This window comes from Taeniopygia guttata, chromosome 6 (genome assembly GCF_048771995.1).
Source record: "Taeniopygia guttata chromosome 6, bTaeGut7.mat, whole genome shotgun sequence".
Classification (NCBI taxonomy): Eukaryota; Metazoa; Chordata; class Aves; order Passeriformes; family Estrildidae; genus Taeniopygia; species Taeniopygia guttata.
The window spans coordinates 32750500-32770475 of record NC_133031.1 but is presented as its reverse complement, the minus strand read 5'-3'; the positions used below and the strand labels follow the sequence as shown (position 1 = coordinate 32770475).

Below are 19976 nucleotides of genomic sequence, written 5' to 3'. Positions count from 1 at the left end.
GGCCCCGCGGTGGGGACGAAGCCGCCCCAGATCCCGCTGGACTCACTCCACGTCCGTGAACTGCAGCCGGATCCTGCGGGCCGGGTTCCGCAGCTGGATGCGCCACACGCAGTAGGCGTTGTTGGGGTAGGAGTTGGGGTATCCCGGGCTCTGGATGGTGCCAGACAATCCCTGAAGTAAGCCACCACAGGAGAGGCTCCCTGAGGGAAAGGGAGAGAGATCTTATCCCATCGCCAGAATCCTTCAGAGAAGGGCATGGCCCCGCCAAGGAGGTTTTGCCTCCCTGCCAGGCGCCCCAAAACATCATCCCTGTATCCCCCCCAGCCAGGGCACGGGTTGTGCTCAGCTCATACAATAACCCAGATCCATGGGGATGGCTGTCCACCTGAGGAAGGAAATAATCAGACCCCCTAACTCCTGTGGACCTAAATGTGGTTTGTGACAGAGGGGAAGTTGAGCTGGAGGCACCCGGTGCTGCAGGGAGAAATCAGCAGGATTCACTGCCAGCATTTTTCCTAAGAGATACAACCTGCCTGGAGTGGAGTCAACCCTCTCCAAAAGCCAGGATCTTTCCAGTGAGGGGACGAGAGACCATGGGCACAAACTGAAACACAGGGGATTTCCTCTGAACACCAGGAGACAATTTTTCTCTGCAAGGGTGGCTGAGCACAGGCACAGGTTGCCCACAGAGGTGGCAAATAGCCAAAAACCCTCTGGATATGGCCTTGGGTAGCCAGCTCTGGCTGATCCTGCTTTTAGCCAGGGGGTAGGACCAGATGTACTCCAGAGATCCCTTCCAACCTCATCATCCTGTGATTCTGTGATGGATAACTGAGGGCAGAAGCTAGTCCAGCCCCATAGCTCCTCTGGACATACCTGTTGTAGTCCACAGCCTGGTGTACATCCGTCTGGAGACAGCAGGTGCTGCAGGGAGAGAGCAGCAGATGAGCAAGCAGTGTTTTACCTAAGAGGATCATCCTGCTGGGAGTCCCCCCTCTCCAAGCCCACATGAAACCCCAGTGAAAGCCAAAGCCCACAGTCAGCACTGCAGTGGGGCAGGACTGAGGTGGCTGCAGTGCCAGCTGTGCCAGCACTTGCTCAAGGGCATCCCCACTGCAGCAACATGAAGACCAGTGCCAAACCTCTCCCACAGAAGTGGCTGCGCAATCCCAAATGATCCCAAGCAATCCCACATCTCCCTGAATGTTAGGGACATTAGCCAGGGTATGTAAGTACAGCATACACAGAGCATCCCAGAGAAAGAAAACCCAATGGAAAACCCATATATAAACAGAAATCTCTTGTTACCTGCTGTTGGAGTCACTGCTATTCCCGAGTCTGGAAGGAGAAAATCAGAGGATGTGAGGCACTAGGAGTGCTTGGCTCCCCTTGGACCACGTATTTAATTTCATGGAAAGTTATGGAGGAACCCATGGGGAGGATGGTCTGACTAAAAACCATCCCTCTCCTCACACCCTGCTCCGTGCAGGAGTGATGCCCAAACCCCAGATTTCCCAGGTACAGTCTGCAAACATGAGATTGATGAAACACCCTCCTCTGCCCTGCTGAGTGTGGAGCAAGGGCTGGGCAGCCTCCATCCCACCTCAATCCAGATGGATTTTCTTCAGGAAAATGCCACCAAAACACAGACACCCACCTGAGCACACGACAGAAGCAGGTCCATGGTAACAGGCACTGTACTTGTATTGGTAGGGGCACTGCCACACGTAGTTCTCACTGCCCGTACAGTTCACCTCAGAAATCATGTACGGGTACGAGCTGCTCGGAGGGAAGCGGTACATGGCTGCCAGAGGGAAGCCACAGCCCAGCTGTCTGCACACCACCGTGGTGTCCTGCATGTCCCACAGGGAGCCACACACCTTCTCCCAGGCTCCAAAGTAGTAGATCTCCACATTGCCCGCACACCGGTTGGGCCCGTCGTTCAGCCTCAGCTGCAGATCTTCGAGAGACACAAAGCCCTTGGTCAAGCCAGTGGTGCTCTGGGTGCAGGGAATGACATCCCACACCCTCTCTAGGCATGGCTGCATCCACCTGCAGCACAGCCCAGGGCTGGAAGCCCCTTCTCAGCTCCCACAGTGTAGGATGGAGAGGTTGGGGCAGCCAGGGCAGGCATTCACATCCCTGTGCCCAGGGCAGTGACAAGAACCCTGGCAGACAGACTCACCATCAAATATGATTGGAACTGTGGAGGAGAACAAGCAGAGAGAGGAAAAAAAAAAAAAAAACACACACAGAGAGCAAAAGAATTAGGACAAATACTTTGGGAGCTGTCACTTCCTCCAGTGAGTCAAGATCCCACTGAAGTGCACAAGTTAAAGATTTTTTTCATTCTAGCAAGGAGGCTGGTTGCTGGAGGGCAAAGCCATCCCCAAATTCCTCCATCCAAAATATTTTACTTCTCATGTACATCCCCATCCCCACCCTAAAGAAAATGTGAGCTTGTAATCATACTCATTTCTTCCCAACAATAAATGCTATTGCACAAACATAAATCTATCACAGTTATAGAAAGTAATAATCTGATAAATTCTACTTACTGGTCGTGGAGTCAGTAGTTGTTGGGGGTCTTGTTGTTGCTAGAGAAGAAAAAAATAAGACAGCATATGTGAAGGTCAACAAGGCAAATTTAACATGCAACTTCCTCAAACCCTGTTTCAGTCTCTAGCAATTTGCAGCCAATGAACTTTAGATGCAGCAGATTTCTAATTGTTTTGGTCAATCTCAGCAGTATTTTCTGCCAATAACCATCAACACTCTTTGTGAGCCCACCAAAACCTGCAACTGGCCCAGAGAGTGCTTTGAAGTGGGACCAGATTTCTCAGGTCACCCAGCCCCCTGAGCTGGAAGAAGGGACAGGGAGCAGGATAAATCCCCATAATCCAAGGGGAATCCTGTAAACCACTTGGATAATCACAGCTCTGTGGGGCTGGATGGGATCTACTCAAGGGAGCTGTGGGGACTCAGCCTGGAGGAAAGAAGGCTCAGGGGGAACCTTATTTCTCCCTACACTGAAAGGAGGCTGTAGCCAGGTGGGGTTCAGTCCCTTCTCCCCCATAACAAGGACACAGCCTCAAGTCAGACTGGAGATAAGGGGAAATCTCTCCTTGGAAGGAACAGGCTGCCCAGGATGCTGGTGGAATCACCATCCCTTGAAGGGATTTAAAAGACATGTAAATGTGGCACGTGTAGACATGTAAATGTGTGGGGCTGCTGGGTTAATGGTTGAACTGATGATCTTAAAGGTCTTTTTCAGCTGGAACAATTCTTTGATTCTATCTGCTGGTTTCAGCTGACCTGATCAGGAGCTGGTAGCTCTGCTACTGATATGAGAATAGGCTGTGAAAAACTGCCTCTTTCTCCAAATCAAGCAATGAAAACCTCAGCAGAAATGAAGATGACATAAAATATCTGGGGAGGTGCTCAGAACAAGACCAGTGGCAAGGGAAGCTGCATTATTTTCATCGGGCACAGCTGCAGGTGAAAAAGGAGTCTCCAAAAGCCCCCTGTCCCAGGTTCTGCTGACATTCCCACTGCTCTAAGCTGCCTCTCGTTCCCTTCCCCCTCCAACACTGATTCCATCAATACCACTGGAGCTGGTTTCACTAGCATGGTCAAAGAAGGTTTTTCCTGCTAGGGCTGATGGAAACCCTCCAGGTGGCACTAAGAGATCAGAGGTGTCCCTCAGGACAGGGCTCTGGCAGGCGGAGAAAGGGGATCCCTTCCCCGGTGTTCTTGGATCGGGTGACAGCACCAAACCTATATTCAGAATTAATAACGGCATTTCATGTGAGTCCTGCTCTGTCCCTACACAGGTGACTGAAAAGCAGTCTACAAACCTGTATCCAGCCAAAATTTGTACTACAAACCTGTATTCAGTCAGTATTTGTCTGTATAAACCATGGATGATTTTGCTCTGGGATTTCAGAGATACTCAGAAACTGCTGCATTTATACAGCCTCCACTTTTAACCTGTCTTTATTACCCTAAGCTTTTAACCCAAGCAGTGATTTAACTAAGCTGTTCATTGCAGTGATGACTCTCATTCTTTCTGTGAGAGAAGCAACAAATATTCAATTATATGCTGTGTTTTAAGTGCACGTATGTGCTGCCATGTGGATTCTACATGGGTGCATTCAGCATCTGAAACTCCAGTCTGAAAGACACTGACTACCCTGGTATGTTGGCTACTACTGGAGTAAGAGAGTTTTCATCAGCCTGGAGAGAGAATATTTAGCAAGGCCAACTCTGTAAGCTATGTACATTTTTATGTAACTTTAAAGTTATCTGTTAGAGGCATTTTTGTTGGAGAATATGCTAGTGTTAACACAGGAAACAAAAACAAGGAAAAAACATGTTGAAGGAATATTACATGAATTAAGCAATGAGGACAAGAAGTTTGCATGCACAGGATCCCCTGGTGGCACTGGCAAAGGGGTGCCAGTGGATTTGCAAGGGAGTGGATTAGCTCCAGCTGAAGTTGGGGATAAAAATCCTACTCTGTGGACAGCCTGAGAGGTGGGAATATGCCCTCACCAATATCATGTTTGATAAGACCTGTGGCATTGGTTTCCAAACTCACAGTCTATGTGCTTGAAGTGATTTCTGGATGCAGAAGATCCTGACAGGCACAAATGTAATTTATTCAAACTTTCCAACACATCACACCATGCTGCTCCTCATACATGCAAGGCTTTAAATCTAAATTAGCTGGGTGGCAATGAAAGGGTTAAACAGCAACTCAGTATTTTCCAGCTGAACATCAACATCCCAGCTTAGTTTTCAGTATCACTAATTGCACCTCAAATATTTATGGAGAGAGTAAATAATGGGAGCATTAAAAACCCTGAATGTTATTTCTTTCTGCTGTGTGTGAGGGGGTGTGTGTGTGAGCATGGAAAGGAAAAACATGTTTTTACTTTTAATTCATTAGTTCCAGTCAAGTTCATTCCAGAACTTTACACCTGAAAGAGGAAGTGAGTTAAGGTCCCACTGAAGAGCACAGGTGACAGAAGATCTTTTTCATTCTAGCAAGGAGGCTGGTTGCTGGAGGGCAAAGCCATCCCCAAATTCCTCCATCCAAAATATTTTACTTCTCATGTACATCCCCATCCCCACCCTAAAGAAAATGTGAGCTTGTAATCATACTCGTTTCTTCCCAACAATAAATGCTATTGCAAAAACATAAATCTATCACAGTTATAGAAAGTAACAATCTGATAAATTCTACTTACTAGTCCTGAAGTCAGTAGTCATTGAGGAACTTGTGGCTAGCGAAGGAAAAAATAAGATATCATATGTGAAGGTCAACAAGGCAAATTTGACATGCAACTTCCTCAAACCCTGTTTCAGTCTCTAGCAATTTGCAGCCAATGAACTTTAGATCCAGCAGATTTCTGTCTGTTTTAGTCAATCTCAGCAGTATTTTCTGCCAATAACCATCAACACTCTTTGTGAGCCCACCAAAACCTGCAAGTGGCCCAGAGAGTGCTTTGAAGTGGGACCAGATTTCTCAGGTTACTCAGCCCCCTGAGCTGGAAGAAGGGACATGGAGCAGGATAAATCCCCATAATCCAAGGGGAATCCTATAAACCACTTGGATATTCACAGCTCTGTGGGGCTGGATGGCTTTTTACACCTGAAAGAGGAAGGGGTGGAGAGACAGCAGCTGTGGCAACAATTTTGATGTTTTTCCATCCCTGCATACAGGACGCAGCAGCAGTTGCTTAAAAAGAAAGGTTTTGTCTCTCCCAGCACCAGGCTGGCACCCTGCTCAGTCAGGGAAGTCTCACCTGGAAAAGGGGAAAGTATTTTTGGAATACAAAAAGCCATTACAATTTAATCAAATACAAACCCCACAGTTCATACACCTCACCCCCTTTAAAATAAATATGTATTTAGTCCAGAAAATACGTATTAGTCTAACTTTATATCCATTATCCCAATATAAAGGATTGGAAAATGTTATAATTGGCTTTGCAGTACATTAATTTTAATTTCCTTTACTAGGCTCTTTACGAAAAGTGATGGGAAAAAAATTAAATTCATTAAGCAGCTTTGATAACATTGATTTGTTCACCTCATAGGTTTGACCTGCTCTTGGTTTTCAAAAGAGCTGAGCCATGCTGATAAATCTTTTTCCATTAAATCCCAACGTTAGCCCAAGGAGAAATAAAGCTACAAAGGTGACCAGAAGTGAGGCTCTTTACCTGCATCCTCCTGAATGTGAAGGATTACCACCACCATCCAAGACAAGATCCTGGTGGCAGCCATCTCCTTGGAGCTCCTGATGCAGGAGGACACCAGAATTTATAGGCAGAGTCACCCAAGGGTGCAGCTCAGCAGCCCAATCTCTTGTTTTGGTAGCTCAATACCACATTCCCCGCTGCTCCCACTTCCCTGACTTCCAAGGCCACATGTTTGATTTGTAAACCAATATTTACAGCTTCCTGGTTCTGCAGGAGGACAATACCTGGCATCTGATCCAGGGAAAGCAGGGATCAGAAGTTGTTGCAGGAGCTGCTGTTTTTCCACCCCATCCCTCTTTGGCTGTGGAATCCTTGTGCTGTCACTTATATAACTTGTCCCTTTCTTGGGTTTGAGCTGTATCTGACACAAAACTGCTTTTTAGGCTGGTGTAAAATGTGCTTTTCTTTTCATGACTGAACATGTGGAAGGGTGGGACTACAGTGGGAAACAACCCAAGGGCTCATGGAAACCCTTTGTGCTCTGTCCTAAGAGATGTCACAAAAACATGCAGTAAAAGTGAGTGCATTCTTCTTTTTCTGTTCTCCCCGTGTTCATCCCTCAGTGAGCTCTATCCTCACCAGGGCAGCAAGAGTCAGGATGTTTAAGCTCTGCAAGTTCATCAAAAATATTCTTTTGACTTTTGACACAAACCCAAGCTAAGTGGTCATACACTGACCATTGTTAAACTGCACAAAACCATCCCAGAGAACAAGGGCTCTAAGTCTGGGAATAGGGGCAAATATAGAAAAGAAGTGAAAATTCATCCCAAATTCTCTGTTTCTGAAGCTCTTAAGAACTTGGCAGAACTCTTGACACAGTTGTCCCCCAAGATTTACAACAAATTTAAGGGAATAGAAAAGTAAGGCCATCCAATGGAATTTACAATGGATTTTTACAAAGAGAAAGTATCTCAGGTTATGATGAAGTTTCAGTGGATCCAAGTGCTCATCAAAGAACACACATTTGCACAGCAAAATTGGCAATGTTTGGACACTATTAAAACCTCAGAATCACAGAACTACTTAGCCTGGGAGAGCCCCTGATCCAACCCTCAATTCAAAGTAGGTCTATATTCAAAGTTCAATCAATCTTTAAAAAGTCTCAGGGTGTTAGTAAGTTGTGTAACTCAGAATTCTGCATTTTCTTTTCTAGAGAGAACGTACAAAAACTCCTAGTAGATAAAAATTTGACATCCTGGTTGTTCCTGCTGTTAGTTTAGGATTTATTACTGATTGGCAAACAAATTGCTTCTCAAAAACTCAGGAACAGGTTTCTTGTGCCTCCTGAACCATGCAATGCAACAGTCCTGGACAGCCAGTGACCAAACTCAACTTCACAGAGCACAGGAGAGCCAAAGGAAGATCAAAAGGAGAAAGGAGGCACAAACTCCATTGTGAGAATGGGGGGAGAAATGAAAGGATTAGTTTGTTAGACATGCAAACAGTTTGTTGACTCTGTAAACATGGGGAGACTTTTATTCTCATGGCTTTGCAAGGCAGGTGGAGGAAGTGGTCCCTTGGAGGGACTGGAGGAAGTAAAGGGTTGTGGCCTGGTAAACACATTGGGGCAGCTGTTGCAGACCTGGAGAGATGAAAGAAAAATAAAACCAGACTAAAACCATTCAAAAGTCAATGAAAATTGATACTATTTGAACGCAAAAAGAGAACGTGCGAGACAACCCCACACTCAGGGTGACTGGTCCACAAAGATGCCAGTGACAATCAGCACTGCATGGCCATCCCACTCCATGGCATTCTCTGTGTGGAGCCCAGCATCTCAGTCCCTTAGATAAAAAAGAAGAGTGGTGGATTGCCTTTGGCTGGCTGCAAGACACCCACCCAACCCCTCTCTCATTCCTCCTCCTCAAGAGGACAGGAGAAGAAAAAAAGGTGAAGAAGTTCATGGGTTGAGATAAGGATGGGGAAATTACTTATTGTCACATGGAAAACAAATTCAGCTTCTAGAAAAACAACTTGATTGCCAATTAAAATAGACTTGTATAGTGAGAAACACATATAACTGAAAGAAAACCTTCCCTACTCCCTCTTCTGCCCGGCTCAAGGTCACTTCTTCATTCCACTGCTGTCCTTTCCCCCTCTCTGAGTGGCACAGGGGGCCGTGGTGAGTCCATGGCAGTTTGTCACTGCTGCTCTGTCCTCCTCACCCTTTGTTAATGCTCCATGGCCACAGCTCCTTCAGGAAATGTCCTCTTGCTCCAGCACAGATGCATCTGTGGATTGTGGGGACATCTCAGGTCTGGCACAAGGAGAACCTCCTCCTCCTTCTCCATCTCCTCTAATTTTGCTGTCCAAAGGGCTGTTCCTCATGCTTTCTACCCCAAATCCTCATTTCCTGCATGGCATTTTGCACTTTCTTAAATACAATTTAAGAACTAAATAAAACTCATCCAAGCCCTGAGGTGGGACTGTTGCAGATCTGGCTGGAACATACCAAAGCACCAGAGTTGCTGGGTCAGTAGTCAAGACACCAGTTGGTACCTGTAGAACCATCCCCTCTATTTAATTTCATTTGCTTCATTTGCAGTGGTCACTACCCTGACATTGCAGAAAAAAATTCACAGAATGACCAGATTGGAAGAGACCTCCAAGATCATCGAGTCTAACCCAGCCCCAACTCCTCAACTCAGCCCTGGCACCCAGTGCCACATCCAGGCTTTGTTAAACACACCCAGGGATGGTGATTCCACCACCTCCCTGGGCAGCCATTCCAGAACTTTATCACCTTTCTGTGATAAAAGAACCAGCAGCAAAATGGTGCCCTAGTACTGACCTGTTTTTTTGGATGTTTCTTCCCACCAGGTGGGATGGCTGATGGAGTGGGGGATTTTCTTGACTCTTGGCTCATTTAGCCAGAGCTGGAACTTGATGGAATGTGTGGGAACATTCATTTCAGTTTGGATCCATGCTTCCTTTAAAAGTCAACTATGCAATGAAATGCTTGTCCATTGGATAGGATAAAGTATGTAAGATGTTCACACTTTTTAATTAATTGTTATAAGCAGTCAGCTCCCACTAACTCCTTCAAATTCAATTGATACCATAATTTCTATTCCAGCATCAGTGATGCTTCTCCCCTACAACAGGGCATGGCAAGGGCCAGAAGCAGGTACCAATCACTCATCCCAAGCTGAAATATCCTCCATGGCACACAGTTCCCTGCTCCCTGTCCACTCTCCCCATCTTTCCCCTTCCTTGCACTTCTGTGCAAAGCTTTGTTTGCACAAGTGACACCAAAGCAAATTGTAAGGCAGGAATGGTTTCATTGCATCAGGAAATCAAGATTTATGATTGAGCTATGTTTGCTTGGGATGGGGAAGATTAAATGATTTAATCTGGCACTGGACACAGCCTTGGTGCCTGGCCGTGGGAACACCAGCTCCCTCCTGATAGGCCCCTCCATCCCTCTCCTGCACTTGGTTCCATTTCTCACTGGCCACTAAGTTACAAAATTGTTCCTTAAGTACAGTGGTGCATCTGGAAAGGAGAGGAACAAGGCTGAAATTGATTTTTCCCGTAGAAGGCTTGCTGGCACTGCTCTGTCCCTGTTATCTGCAGCTGCTTGGCTCAGCCCTACAACCCTCCCACTGACCCTCTAGAGATTCCTTCAGTTCTCCTGCTGTTCTCCTTCTTATCCAGCTGTGCCTGTGTTCACCACGGATGTCTGAGAGCCCGTGCACAGCTGGAACAGAACCAATTAAAGATCTTGCTTGCAAGGTACCCACAGAGAAGCCACCACTGCAGACAAACACAGACACTGAGTTCCCCCCACGTGGCTGTGGGGTCTCCTTTCTTCATTCCTCTTGTACCCCCTCTCTCCTTGCTGCTCCTTTCCCAGCACACTCCTCTGCTCCCCTCCTGTCTCCCTCAGCCCCAGGAGGAAATGAATTTGGATCCACACCAGCAGCTCACAGGAGGGCAGAGGGGGTTTGTCCAAACAACTCATGCCTGGTGAGTTATGGGTGAGAGCATCCAAGTAAGTAGGTAGGGCCTGATCTCCATGAGAGCCAAGAGCTGTGTAAGGAAATAATTTTATTCTTGTGATACTTAGGATCTATGACATTCCAGAGCAGTAACAATTCTCCAGCCAGGAGCAGAGTTTAAAAATAAGGAGAAAAAAGGCTCAGCACAAATTCAGGCTGAATTCAGCAAAGAATTTCATTTGACCAAAATACTAAAGTGCATAAAACTTATGTTCTGGACCTGTCATAACAAGATGCTTCAAGTAGTCATAGAAAATTGAACCAATCTATTATTTAAAGCTTGAAGAGCCTGAGACAGCTCCTTTGAGTCAGTGAAATATTGCAGCTGAAACATTTATTAGGTAACCCACTTTGCTATTTTTGAGTTGCTCTCCCATGTTTGGAAGAGATATTGAACTGTTGAGGAAATGAGAGGACTTGTGATTATTTGGGAAAAGCACTAGGCAGATGAAAGGACACTTGTGCCTTGTCTCATTTTGTGCTGCTCTTGGTCGCACCTCATCTGCTTCCAGCACTCCTCCCTCTCCCAGACCTCCACTGGCTCCAACCCACCCCAATTAATAAACACCAATCTCTTTGAAGGCAACAAAATTTGTTCACCAAATATAAGTATGAGATAAGAGAAATCTTTGATTTTACAGTGAGGGAACATCGTGCAGAACAGGAACACTTTGATCCCTGTTTGCTCTCTGGTAGCAGACACCCCAATATTTTACACATCATGTCAGAGCACAGCATATTCCTTTGTATGAACATAAAGTCACCACTCCTTAAACCAACACACTCAGACCAGCAGCTGTGAAGACTGATAAAGGGTCAACGGCAATGGAAAAATAAATGAAAAATATAATTTTTGATAATATCCTTGTCATTAGGATCTCCTAACACCCAAAATCTACATAAACAGCTACTGCAGCAGAGACAATAACGAGACCTAGAGTAGGGACAAGGACTGAGGTTTCCACACTTTCAAACAACCTTTAAAATTGCAGAAAGCTGTTCCTTACCCTGCAATTCTCCATGTCTGGCACCACAGAATTAAAAGCAGAGACCTGCCCCACCCTGACCACCTGGTAATCAAGTGTTTAGATTGGTTTTCTGGGATGAGATTGATGGATTTCCTCTGGGACTTTTTTTTTGCTGAACAGAATAACTCTAAAGGCATTTTAAGATGGGAACTACCGGTGCTCAGAGAGAAAATATCTTCTGCTTTCCTCTCTTAAGTACCTTCACCTGGAATTCACTGATATCTGCCACCATTTCAAACCTTGACAGTTGCTAAATGTCCCAGTCTAATAATTAAATGTAAATACCTCCAAGGTTTGTAACTGATGCCAGCAAGAGATAAGGGAGGGGCAGTTCAGCTTCTATCCATCTCAGATCTCCCCTGGATCTTGCTTTATGTTTGTTGAACAAATTAGATCTGTTACCCAACAAACAGTAGAAATTGAAAAATGCACTTCTGTGATTTGCAGGAGGAGGGTGGGTCTGAAAGATTTTATTGTTTGCTGAACCAAGAAGGGAAAATAACTAGTGGAATGATCAATTAAACCACAATCCTGTGAAATTTCACTGAAGAGTAAAAACTTTACCATTAACTTAAGGATTACCAGAAGCACTTGGCAGATATCACAGCTCAAAAATTTACATTTACTTATAACTAAAGCTCCAGACCCAAAGTTGGTGTTTATGCTTACAATCTGCCACAAGTTCCTTTGCCCCCAAAATGCTAAAACATTTTCTTTTGTCATTAAATAAATGCTATCAAACAAATATTGACAATCTTTCCACGTAGTTTCTCACCCACTGCATAAAGAAACAGTGCTATTTATTATTAACACATACTTTTGCCTATACAGTTTGGCCAACTTCCTAAACAATCTATCCCACCTGGTTTTGAATTTAGGACAATGGTTTCATTAATCCATCTGGGCTGATCACTGCTGGTTATAAACCTTGCAGTGCTGCCTCCTATTCCCAATATGGCCTGTAATTGCATCAAACCCTTCTGCCACCCTGACAAAATAGATAAGACCACAGCCAGCCTAAAAAACATCAAAGCCAAGGCCATTTGTGTTTAAAAGGGGAGAGACTGTATCCATAAAGTCTTTTAAAAGACAAAAAAAGAAAGCACAAAAATCTTTCATGAGGGGAGCAGCTGTTGGACCAGTGCAGACACAGGACTCTGTTGTTGTATTTGACATTCTGCAGTTGCATTTGAAGGCAAAACTGACTTCCAGCACCGAATGGCAGAAATTCAGACATTTAGGGCTGTATCCTGTATCCAGCTTTTCCCTCCTGCACTGCCCTTCCACAGGAGCTTTGGGATCACATCAAGGCTCTTTTCTCTGCCTTGGGTTTCTGTGCCATTTCCCATTCCTTGTTCTACAGAGCCACTGCCCAGTGTCTGGGAATAATTTTCTGTGGCCATTGTTGTCACTAAAACAATTCTATTTCTTTGCTGAAGCAGGCTCTCCTGGAAGCACAATTTCCCTGCTGTGGTGAGGTTTGGCAAGGATTTGATCCAGAAACAGAAAATGCCCTAAAGCAGATCCCAAACAGATTGCAAGAATTACAACCTCCACTTTATAAAATACATACGGGCAGCTCATCACAATAATGAAGTGCCAGGCAAAACTTGGAGGCAAAATCCTCTCAGAAAACCACATTTCTTATCAACAGCCAGCCCTGCCACCTTGCTCAGTGCACCAGCCATCTGTTCAGCATCCTGTTCAACAACTCTTTCAATGACACCTGAAACAACAGGGCACCTTTTCCACATTCCCATTCAGGATCTCCCACAGAATGGCTCAAACAACAGAAAAAGGAAAAATTCCTGTAATAATAAACACAAGACTGTCCATCTTGTTGGCCTTCTGAGCAGTGCCCACTTCCATAGGAGAACCTAAATACACTTCTCTTGGGCATGGACTCACCTTAGAAATCCCCTATTAACCCTTCTGAATCCCTGGGACCAGGAGAAATGCAGGCAAAGAAAACAGACTTAAGGAAATGAATTGCCATAGATCAGGTTTTACTGTGGGCATCCCGAAATCCAGAAGCTAACCTCATCTGAAAGATTGCATTTTTGTTCAAAATATCAATAATTGTGTTAAATGCAAATGTTTGGTAGGTTGCTGTAAAATTTTTGTCCTGTAATGAGTACAAGTTTCAGGTTTTAGTAATAACAACATTGTTAATGTAATGTAATTTTTGTATGTCATTTTGGCTCAAGGCAATTCTTTTGTACAGGCAATTATCATATTTGAATGTAATGGATAATGGCTGATTCTAAATAGCAGGATTTACAATTACATTAACATAGGTGGTTAATAGTATGTTATAGTCACATGAAAGTTATATTAAATTTATGTAAAGTTTTGCCTGTGGTAACACCTGGATATGATGACATCTGGACTGGGGAAGATGAAATAACCCTTTCAATTTTAGGAATAAACCTTCTACCATTTCTGTTTAAGCAAGTCTGAAGCACTTCAGTGATGAAGATGACAAAGCACATGAGGTCTTATTCAATCTTCAGGCTACAATTTCAAACCCTCTCAGACTGAAACCAGAGCTATAAAATGAATATAATCCATGCTAGTTACAGATAAATGCGGTGCTGGACCTCCTGAGTACCTTTACTCTCTCCATATGCTGCAAGTGATGCCCTGTGGCCGGACTGGGCACCTAAAAAAGGATCTGGACCAACTGAAAAGATGTGTCCAGTGATGAGGACAAAGATAGAAAATGTAACCTGAAAGAAAATAAATGTACAATTGATTGTACAATTGTCCTCTGTCTTCAGAGGCATTGTGCCAAGAATGGAGCTGCAGCATCCAGCATTTGGGTACCAAACAAATGACACTGTGAACATCTGTGGGTCGGGATTTGCTTTTGTTTCTTTTCCTCCTGGGCAGAGACAGTGCTGAGCACTTTGGCTTTTAACTGGAAAGGAAGAAAACCACTGGTGTGTTCTTGAGGCAATAAAGGCAGCCCTTTGCAGGACTGGGGAGGTTTGCAGTGTCCCTCAGTGCTCGCAGGAACTCACTGCACAGGCTGGAACTGATCCCAGTGCAGCTTTTCCTTTTGCACAGCCCTGCCTTCTCTGGGGAAGTGCTTTTTCATTCAACAAACAAATATTAAAACCCTTCAGCTGAGGATAAATAAAAGCAAAATTATTAGACTGCTAAACAAAACCAAGATGAGTGTCACAGCTTCAGTCTATTATCCTTTACATAGCAGTTTATGTAAATGTAACATTTTCATGGTTGTAAACCCTTTACTGTTATATGAATAAAATACTGATCTCCCACTAACCACACTGGTGAAATGAAGCATTCGTTTGCCAATTTCTCTTCAAAAGGAAGGTTTCCTTTCTGTATCCTGACCTCCAAGTCAAATGCTGATTGAGATGTGAGGAAATGTACATTTATTCCTCTGTTAATTACAGTTGGTTTGTTTTGCACCAGAGAATGGCAGCTAGAGCTCCTTTTCTGTTATATTTGCCTGTTCCTGGTTGATTTGCAGGTCGGTGGGCTGATTTCTTTTTCTTACAAGTGCAAAGAATTTTCAAACAGTCACAGCGTGCTGAAACATTCTCGTTTTCCAAACCAGACAGTCGACTCTCCTTCCTTGCCAGACACATGAACTTACTGGAGATGAGACGCAGACAAAATCTACTTTTTCCTTGCCAGAACTGCCCAGCTCCTTGGAAGATTGGAATAAATTTTTATGAGAACAGCTTTCAGCACTTCTTTCTGGGCAGACACTAAGTTCAGACTTCCATGGACATCTTCTTTTCCCCCTGCAGGAGGTCACCCCTCAGCACAGCCCCACACAGCGCCAGCAGACAGTGCCCCAAACCACAGTGACACCTCCAAACTCAGCTGCCACAGAGGCTGGGGATGAGTTTTTCGTTTCAATTCGCCCTCTCGTGGACTTACCTGTCCACAGGTTCTCACAAACAGGTTGTGAACAGAAATTGTGGCTCTCCCATCCCTGGCAGTGTCCAAGGCCAGGCTGGATAGGGCTTGGAGCACCCTGGGGTAGTGGAAGGTGTCCCAGCCCGTGGACTAGATGGAATTTAAAGTCCCTTCCAACCCAAGCTATTCTCTGATCTATGTAAAATACCTTTTTTTCCTGGAGGACTGCAGCTGTGGGGTCAGGCCCAAGGGCTGCTGCTCCTCTCTCAGCTTTCAGAGACTTTGGGAAGGGTTGCCCAGGCAGACACAGCAAATCCTCCATGGACACAGCCTGAATCACAGCTTTCTCAATCAATAACACCCCACAAATGTATTTTCCTTTATGGAGGGCTGGTCTTCACCGTTACCTCCATTTCAGAGGGGAAAGGAAGATTACATTGCACTGCTGTTAGCACAGTCCATCTCCCTCAAATATCCACATGGCAAACTTTCTGAAAATCACTGTGGTCTCTGCATAAACACGGAACAGAAAAGGAATGAACAGAAAAAAATATTTTGTTTTCTTCTCCTTCAAGCTCCTAAATTGAATTCTTTACCACTTTAAGTAAATTTGACTTGTGTGCTTTAGCTCTGACTCATTTTCCTTCTAATCAGTTGCTAATTATGACCCACTTCCTCAGAAAGTTTATGGGGACAGATGCTGCAGTACCATGACTACTAAACAAAACCCTGAAAATTGGAGGAAAACTTCCCAGCAGATGTAGATAGGTTAAATTGATGTTTCTTTCTTTACTTTCTCTGCCCAATTAGTCAATTTACATATGCACTGCTTTTAGCAGTAGTTTTATGCAATAAACAATCCTTAACTGATCAAATTAATGCATATTTACAGAGGAACGGTACAAAGAGGCTGAACTGGCTTAAATCCTGGGGCCAGTGTCCAGCTCTGACTTCCCTGCCAGCATCTTGCACAAGAGATGGGCTTGGGGGGTTGAGGGAGCCTGAAAAGGACCCACAGTGACCACAGAGCTGAATTCTCACTGCACTCATCATTCACTGCTCTGGACTGGTGACTTCTGCCTTCATCACTTCTGTTTACCTGCTGGGTATTTGCAGCTGTAGTTTTTAGTTTAATATATAATCAGTACAGTTAGTTCTGCAGTACTTTTCTGACATACAATAAGAACCTCTCCATAATCTAATCATGCCTTACTAACGTCCCTCTCACCATAGTTTGGGAAGATGTGGCTTTAAAAATACCCTCAGCTACCTTAACACCAATACAAAATAGTTCTAGGTAAGGAGGGGGGAAAGAAAAGAAAAAAAAGAAGTCCTCTGGCAATGAAATGACAGGATTTTACTTCTTGGCATCTAAGCCACAGAAACCAGACAATTGTTAGTCATGACCATTTTTTTTACAGCTCAGGACCTTTCCCTTATGGAATAAGTGAACTTGCATTTCGAAACTCCAAGTGTAGCACACGTAGCCATCTACTCAGCATCACACACAGCCACTCCAGTTTCCATTCAGATGCTCCAAAATACTGAAAATCAAGCCAGAATGTCCAATTTCCCTGGTATAGCATCCAACACTTCATAAAACTTCCAGGAAACAGATATTTAAACAAACTGTGCCAAAATTATTCTGTACAAAGTGTTTCCAAGTGCATTTTGGAAAGAACTGTCTGCTGAAGCAACAAAGTATAGAAACCATTCCCATCTATAACCCCATACATCAAAAATACAGGGTAATTAATTGTATTTAAAGAAAAACTTTGCTTCCACACCTCTACTTATCAGTAATCTTACTTCAAATATTCAAAAATCATTTGGAGAATACTTTGATTGTAAGAAACCATCTGGGTAGCTGCATGGTTGGATCCAAGAAAATTCTAAATGTTGATCCATATGATATTCATGTGGTTACCAATATCCACTGCACAGAAATTAATTATAAATTAAGAAAAGATAAATCAGAAAACCACTTTCAAAGTGAATGGCTGCAATATGAGACCATCTCACATCCCACTGGATGGAGTTCAATGCTAGAATTCTGGTCAAATATTTCACTAATCCCAGTGACTCAGGAAAACCATGTACAGAATTTCATTTGCTTCTTTCCTAATGCCCACACAAAGAAAATTAATGAGTTTGCATATTAAGAGACCACAACAACAAGCAACAGCAACAAAAAGAATCAATCAGCTCTGCAAATTGTGCAAGCACTGGTTTTGAAATAAAAAGGCAGATTAAAAATAACTTTGGTTTTAAACACAATTTCCTGGCTTTGGGGATTTAGTTTAACTTTTGCTAGTTGGGTTAGGTGGAGCACTAGACAAGGCAGGTGATTTTTAAACTCATTTTTGCTGAGAGCTGTGTGTTACCACTCTGTGCTACACAGGGCACAAACAGACTGCAAAGCATCAACAGCAAAGTAGAACATTAATCAACATCAGCAAAATTAACTTGCAGTGCAAAGATGCTACAAAACACTTCTGCAAGATCATTCTTTGCATTTCTTGAGCTAGAAAGGATTGCAGACTGGCAGTGCTTGGCACTGCAGTGCTTTGGCAGATTTTCACACGTGTGATTTTCCACAGCCAAGGCACAAGTTGGAAATGAGCTGTTCCATCCTGTCAGGAGTCAATTCTGCACTGAAAGGTGCACTGAAACTGAAACAGAACTGAAACAGAGCAGGGAGGAGAAGGAGCACTGTCAGGAGTCCAGCTCTCGAGGATTTATTGCTGCATTTGGGTGGAATACAGCCTTTTCTTTAAAACTCACAAACTGCCAGCTACCCAGCTGCAGAGGTTTACTAAAACATTCTTTTCCTAAAAGAAGAGCATGTTTAGGAATGACAGTCACCAGAACTTGTCTACAGCCCTTGGATTTATTCTCTGAAATACATGTTGCAACAGAGGAAAGAAAAGGCTGCTTAGCCTATTGTTCACCCAATGAGTAATTACCTTGTAATTAGGCATAGTTGATTGTTCTCCTTCACAGCAAGACAAGCCCACTCATCACCCCCAAGCTCCAAGGGCATCAATAAACATATGTATAAAGATTAATACCTGTTAGAGGAATGCCCAATATCCCAGAGTCAAAACCAGGTCCATACACACACCAGCACTCCAGATTTGGATAAACCAGGCCAGTTTTAAAGAGTTTAAGGCCAGATCTAAATGGTTGCAGACATCCTAATACTGAACCAGAATGATATGAGATCTGTGGTCCACCATGTGGCAATTTCTACAGTGGGCAAACAGATTCCAGGCATTGATGGAGTTGTAATTAAAACAGTAAGGAAAATGCATTAACATCTGGAAGACATAGGAAATATGACAAATTGAGCCCAGCCTTGCTGAGGAGAACAGATGCACAAAAGCACAAACACAAGGCACTGAAAAATAAGTCATCTGATTAAATGATGATTAAAAGACCACCAGGACATCCTCCAGGCAGATGTACCATGCAAACTCCATAAGGGGAAGCAAAATGAGTCACTCACAAGAAGTACTGTTGAATTCTTTTAATAACACTAGGAAAATATCATAGTATTAAAGTCCTGCACGGGATCCTTGGGAGGTTATTTGGGTTGGGATTCTTTTTGTGTTTATGGATCAAATTTTATTTCCCAATTGTGCTGTCTTTTAGGCGGACTACTCCTTGACAATGGCATTTCCAGTTAAAACACAGCTAACCTATAAATACCTGAATGCCACAACACACATTGTGTGCGTGGGTTTTGTTTTGTTTAAGTCTTAGAGGAAATGACAGGAAATCTCAACACAGGGAAGCAAACGTCGATTCGTTAAGCGGGGGATGTAAAAGCCAGTAAAGAATACATTGCATACATAATACAGAAGGAAAAAAATTATCATCTGGAGTATGTGAAATTACATTGATTTTGCACCTTAAACCTAGTAGAAGTTACTCTGTTGGCCAATACTACTCCACTGAACAAGCAGAATGTTGGTCAGAAGTCTAACGTTTTCCTGTACCAGCACAGAGAGAATACAAGCAGTCCATTGCTGTTAAAAGAAAACATGAAATCCAGCTCATGTTTCTGGTTAGGGGTCGATTTCTTCGGGAACTATTGTTAACATAACATCTTCGTTGCCCCTGCGCACAACCATGTGCAACGTACTGTCCTTTTTAATAATGTCACTGACATCACTGGCTGAGCTTATCGACTGTCCATTGATGCTGATAATCACATCGTTGTCCTTCAGGCCACCACTGAAAACACAAAGCAGCAATGTGTTATTATGATTGCAGTTTTATTTTTAGCGAGGGGGAAAGAAAAAAGATTGCTGGGTTATTTCTATTTCCCACCCATCAGCAGCTGTGCAGACATGGCAGGCATGAGAAAAGAAATCAGAATTTATGAAGCAGTGAAGATTACAATAAAGTGCAGAAACCTCAGGATCTGATGGATGTACGAGTTTGATTCATCCCATATTTCACTGCCTTCAAAGGAATTCGCTGTTGCAAATAGCAGTTAATTCTGCAATAAAGATCCTAGGTGTTGATATCTGTCTTCTAAAATAATTACAACAAAGCAGATTTATTTCAGAGGGGAGATCTCCCAAGCTTTTGTTCCTGAATACACAGAGAAGCAACCTGAGTGGCACTTTGTGCTAACGAGGGATTTCAGCCCCTGTTCTCCATACAGAGCTTACTGACATCCACTTCACCCACCCTTCATGTTTTAAACCTGAGCAGAGCAACACATGTAGCTGTCTAGTTTGGTCACCAAAAATCAAATATGTCTTTCCTCTGCT

The 19976-nt window shown here is 43.7% G+C and overlaps 2 protein-coding genes across 2 annotated transcripts in view; both read right to left on the bottom strand.

Moving 5' to 3' along the window:
- DMBT1 (deleted in malignant brain tumors 1) overlaps positions 1–6397 on the bottom strand; it is a 51923-nt gene extending 45526 nt beyond the window's left edge. The window contains exons 1-8 of the mRNA XM_072931571.1: positions 6228–6397; positions 5253–5288; positions 2559–2597; positions 2186–2203; positions 1658–1960; positions 1309–1338; positions 877–924; positions 47–200 (exon numbers count right to left, since the gene is read on the bottom strand). Of these exons, the coding sequence (XP_072787672.1) occupies positions 47–200; positions 877–924; positions 1309–1338; positions 1658–1960; positions 2186–2203; positions 2559–2597; positions 5253–5288; positions 6228–6291 (692 nt within the window). The 5' untranslated portion in view covers positions 6292–6397. The remainder of the gene's footprint in view (positions 1–46; positions 201–876; positions 925–1308; positions 1339–1657; positions 1961–2185; positions 2204–2558; positions 2598–5252; positions 5289–6227) is intronic.
- Positions 6398–18706: 12309 nt separating this feature from the next.
- The window catches only part of HTRA1 (HtrA serine peptidase 1), a 31059-nt gene continuing 29789 nt past the window's right edge, over positions 18707–19976 (bottom strand). Inside the window, exon 9 of the mRNA XM_072931334.1 lies at positions 18707–19431. Coding sequence (XP_072787435.1) covers positions 19263–19431 — 169 coding nt within the window. The 3' untranslated portion in view covers positions 18707–19262. The remainder of the gene's footprint in view (positions 19432–19976) is intronic.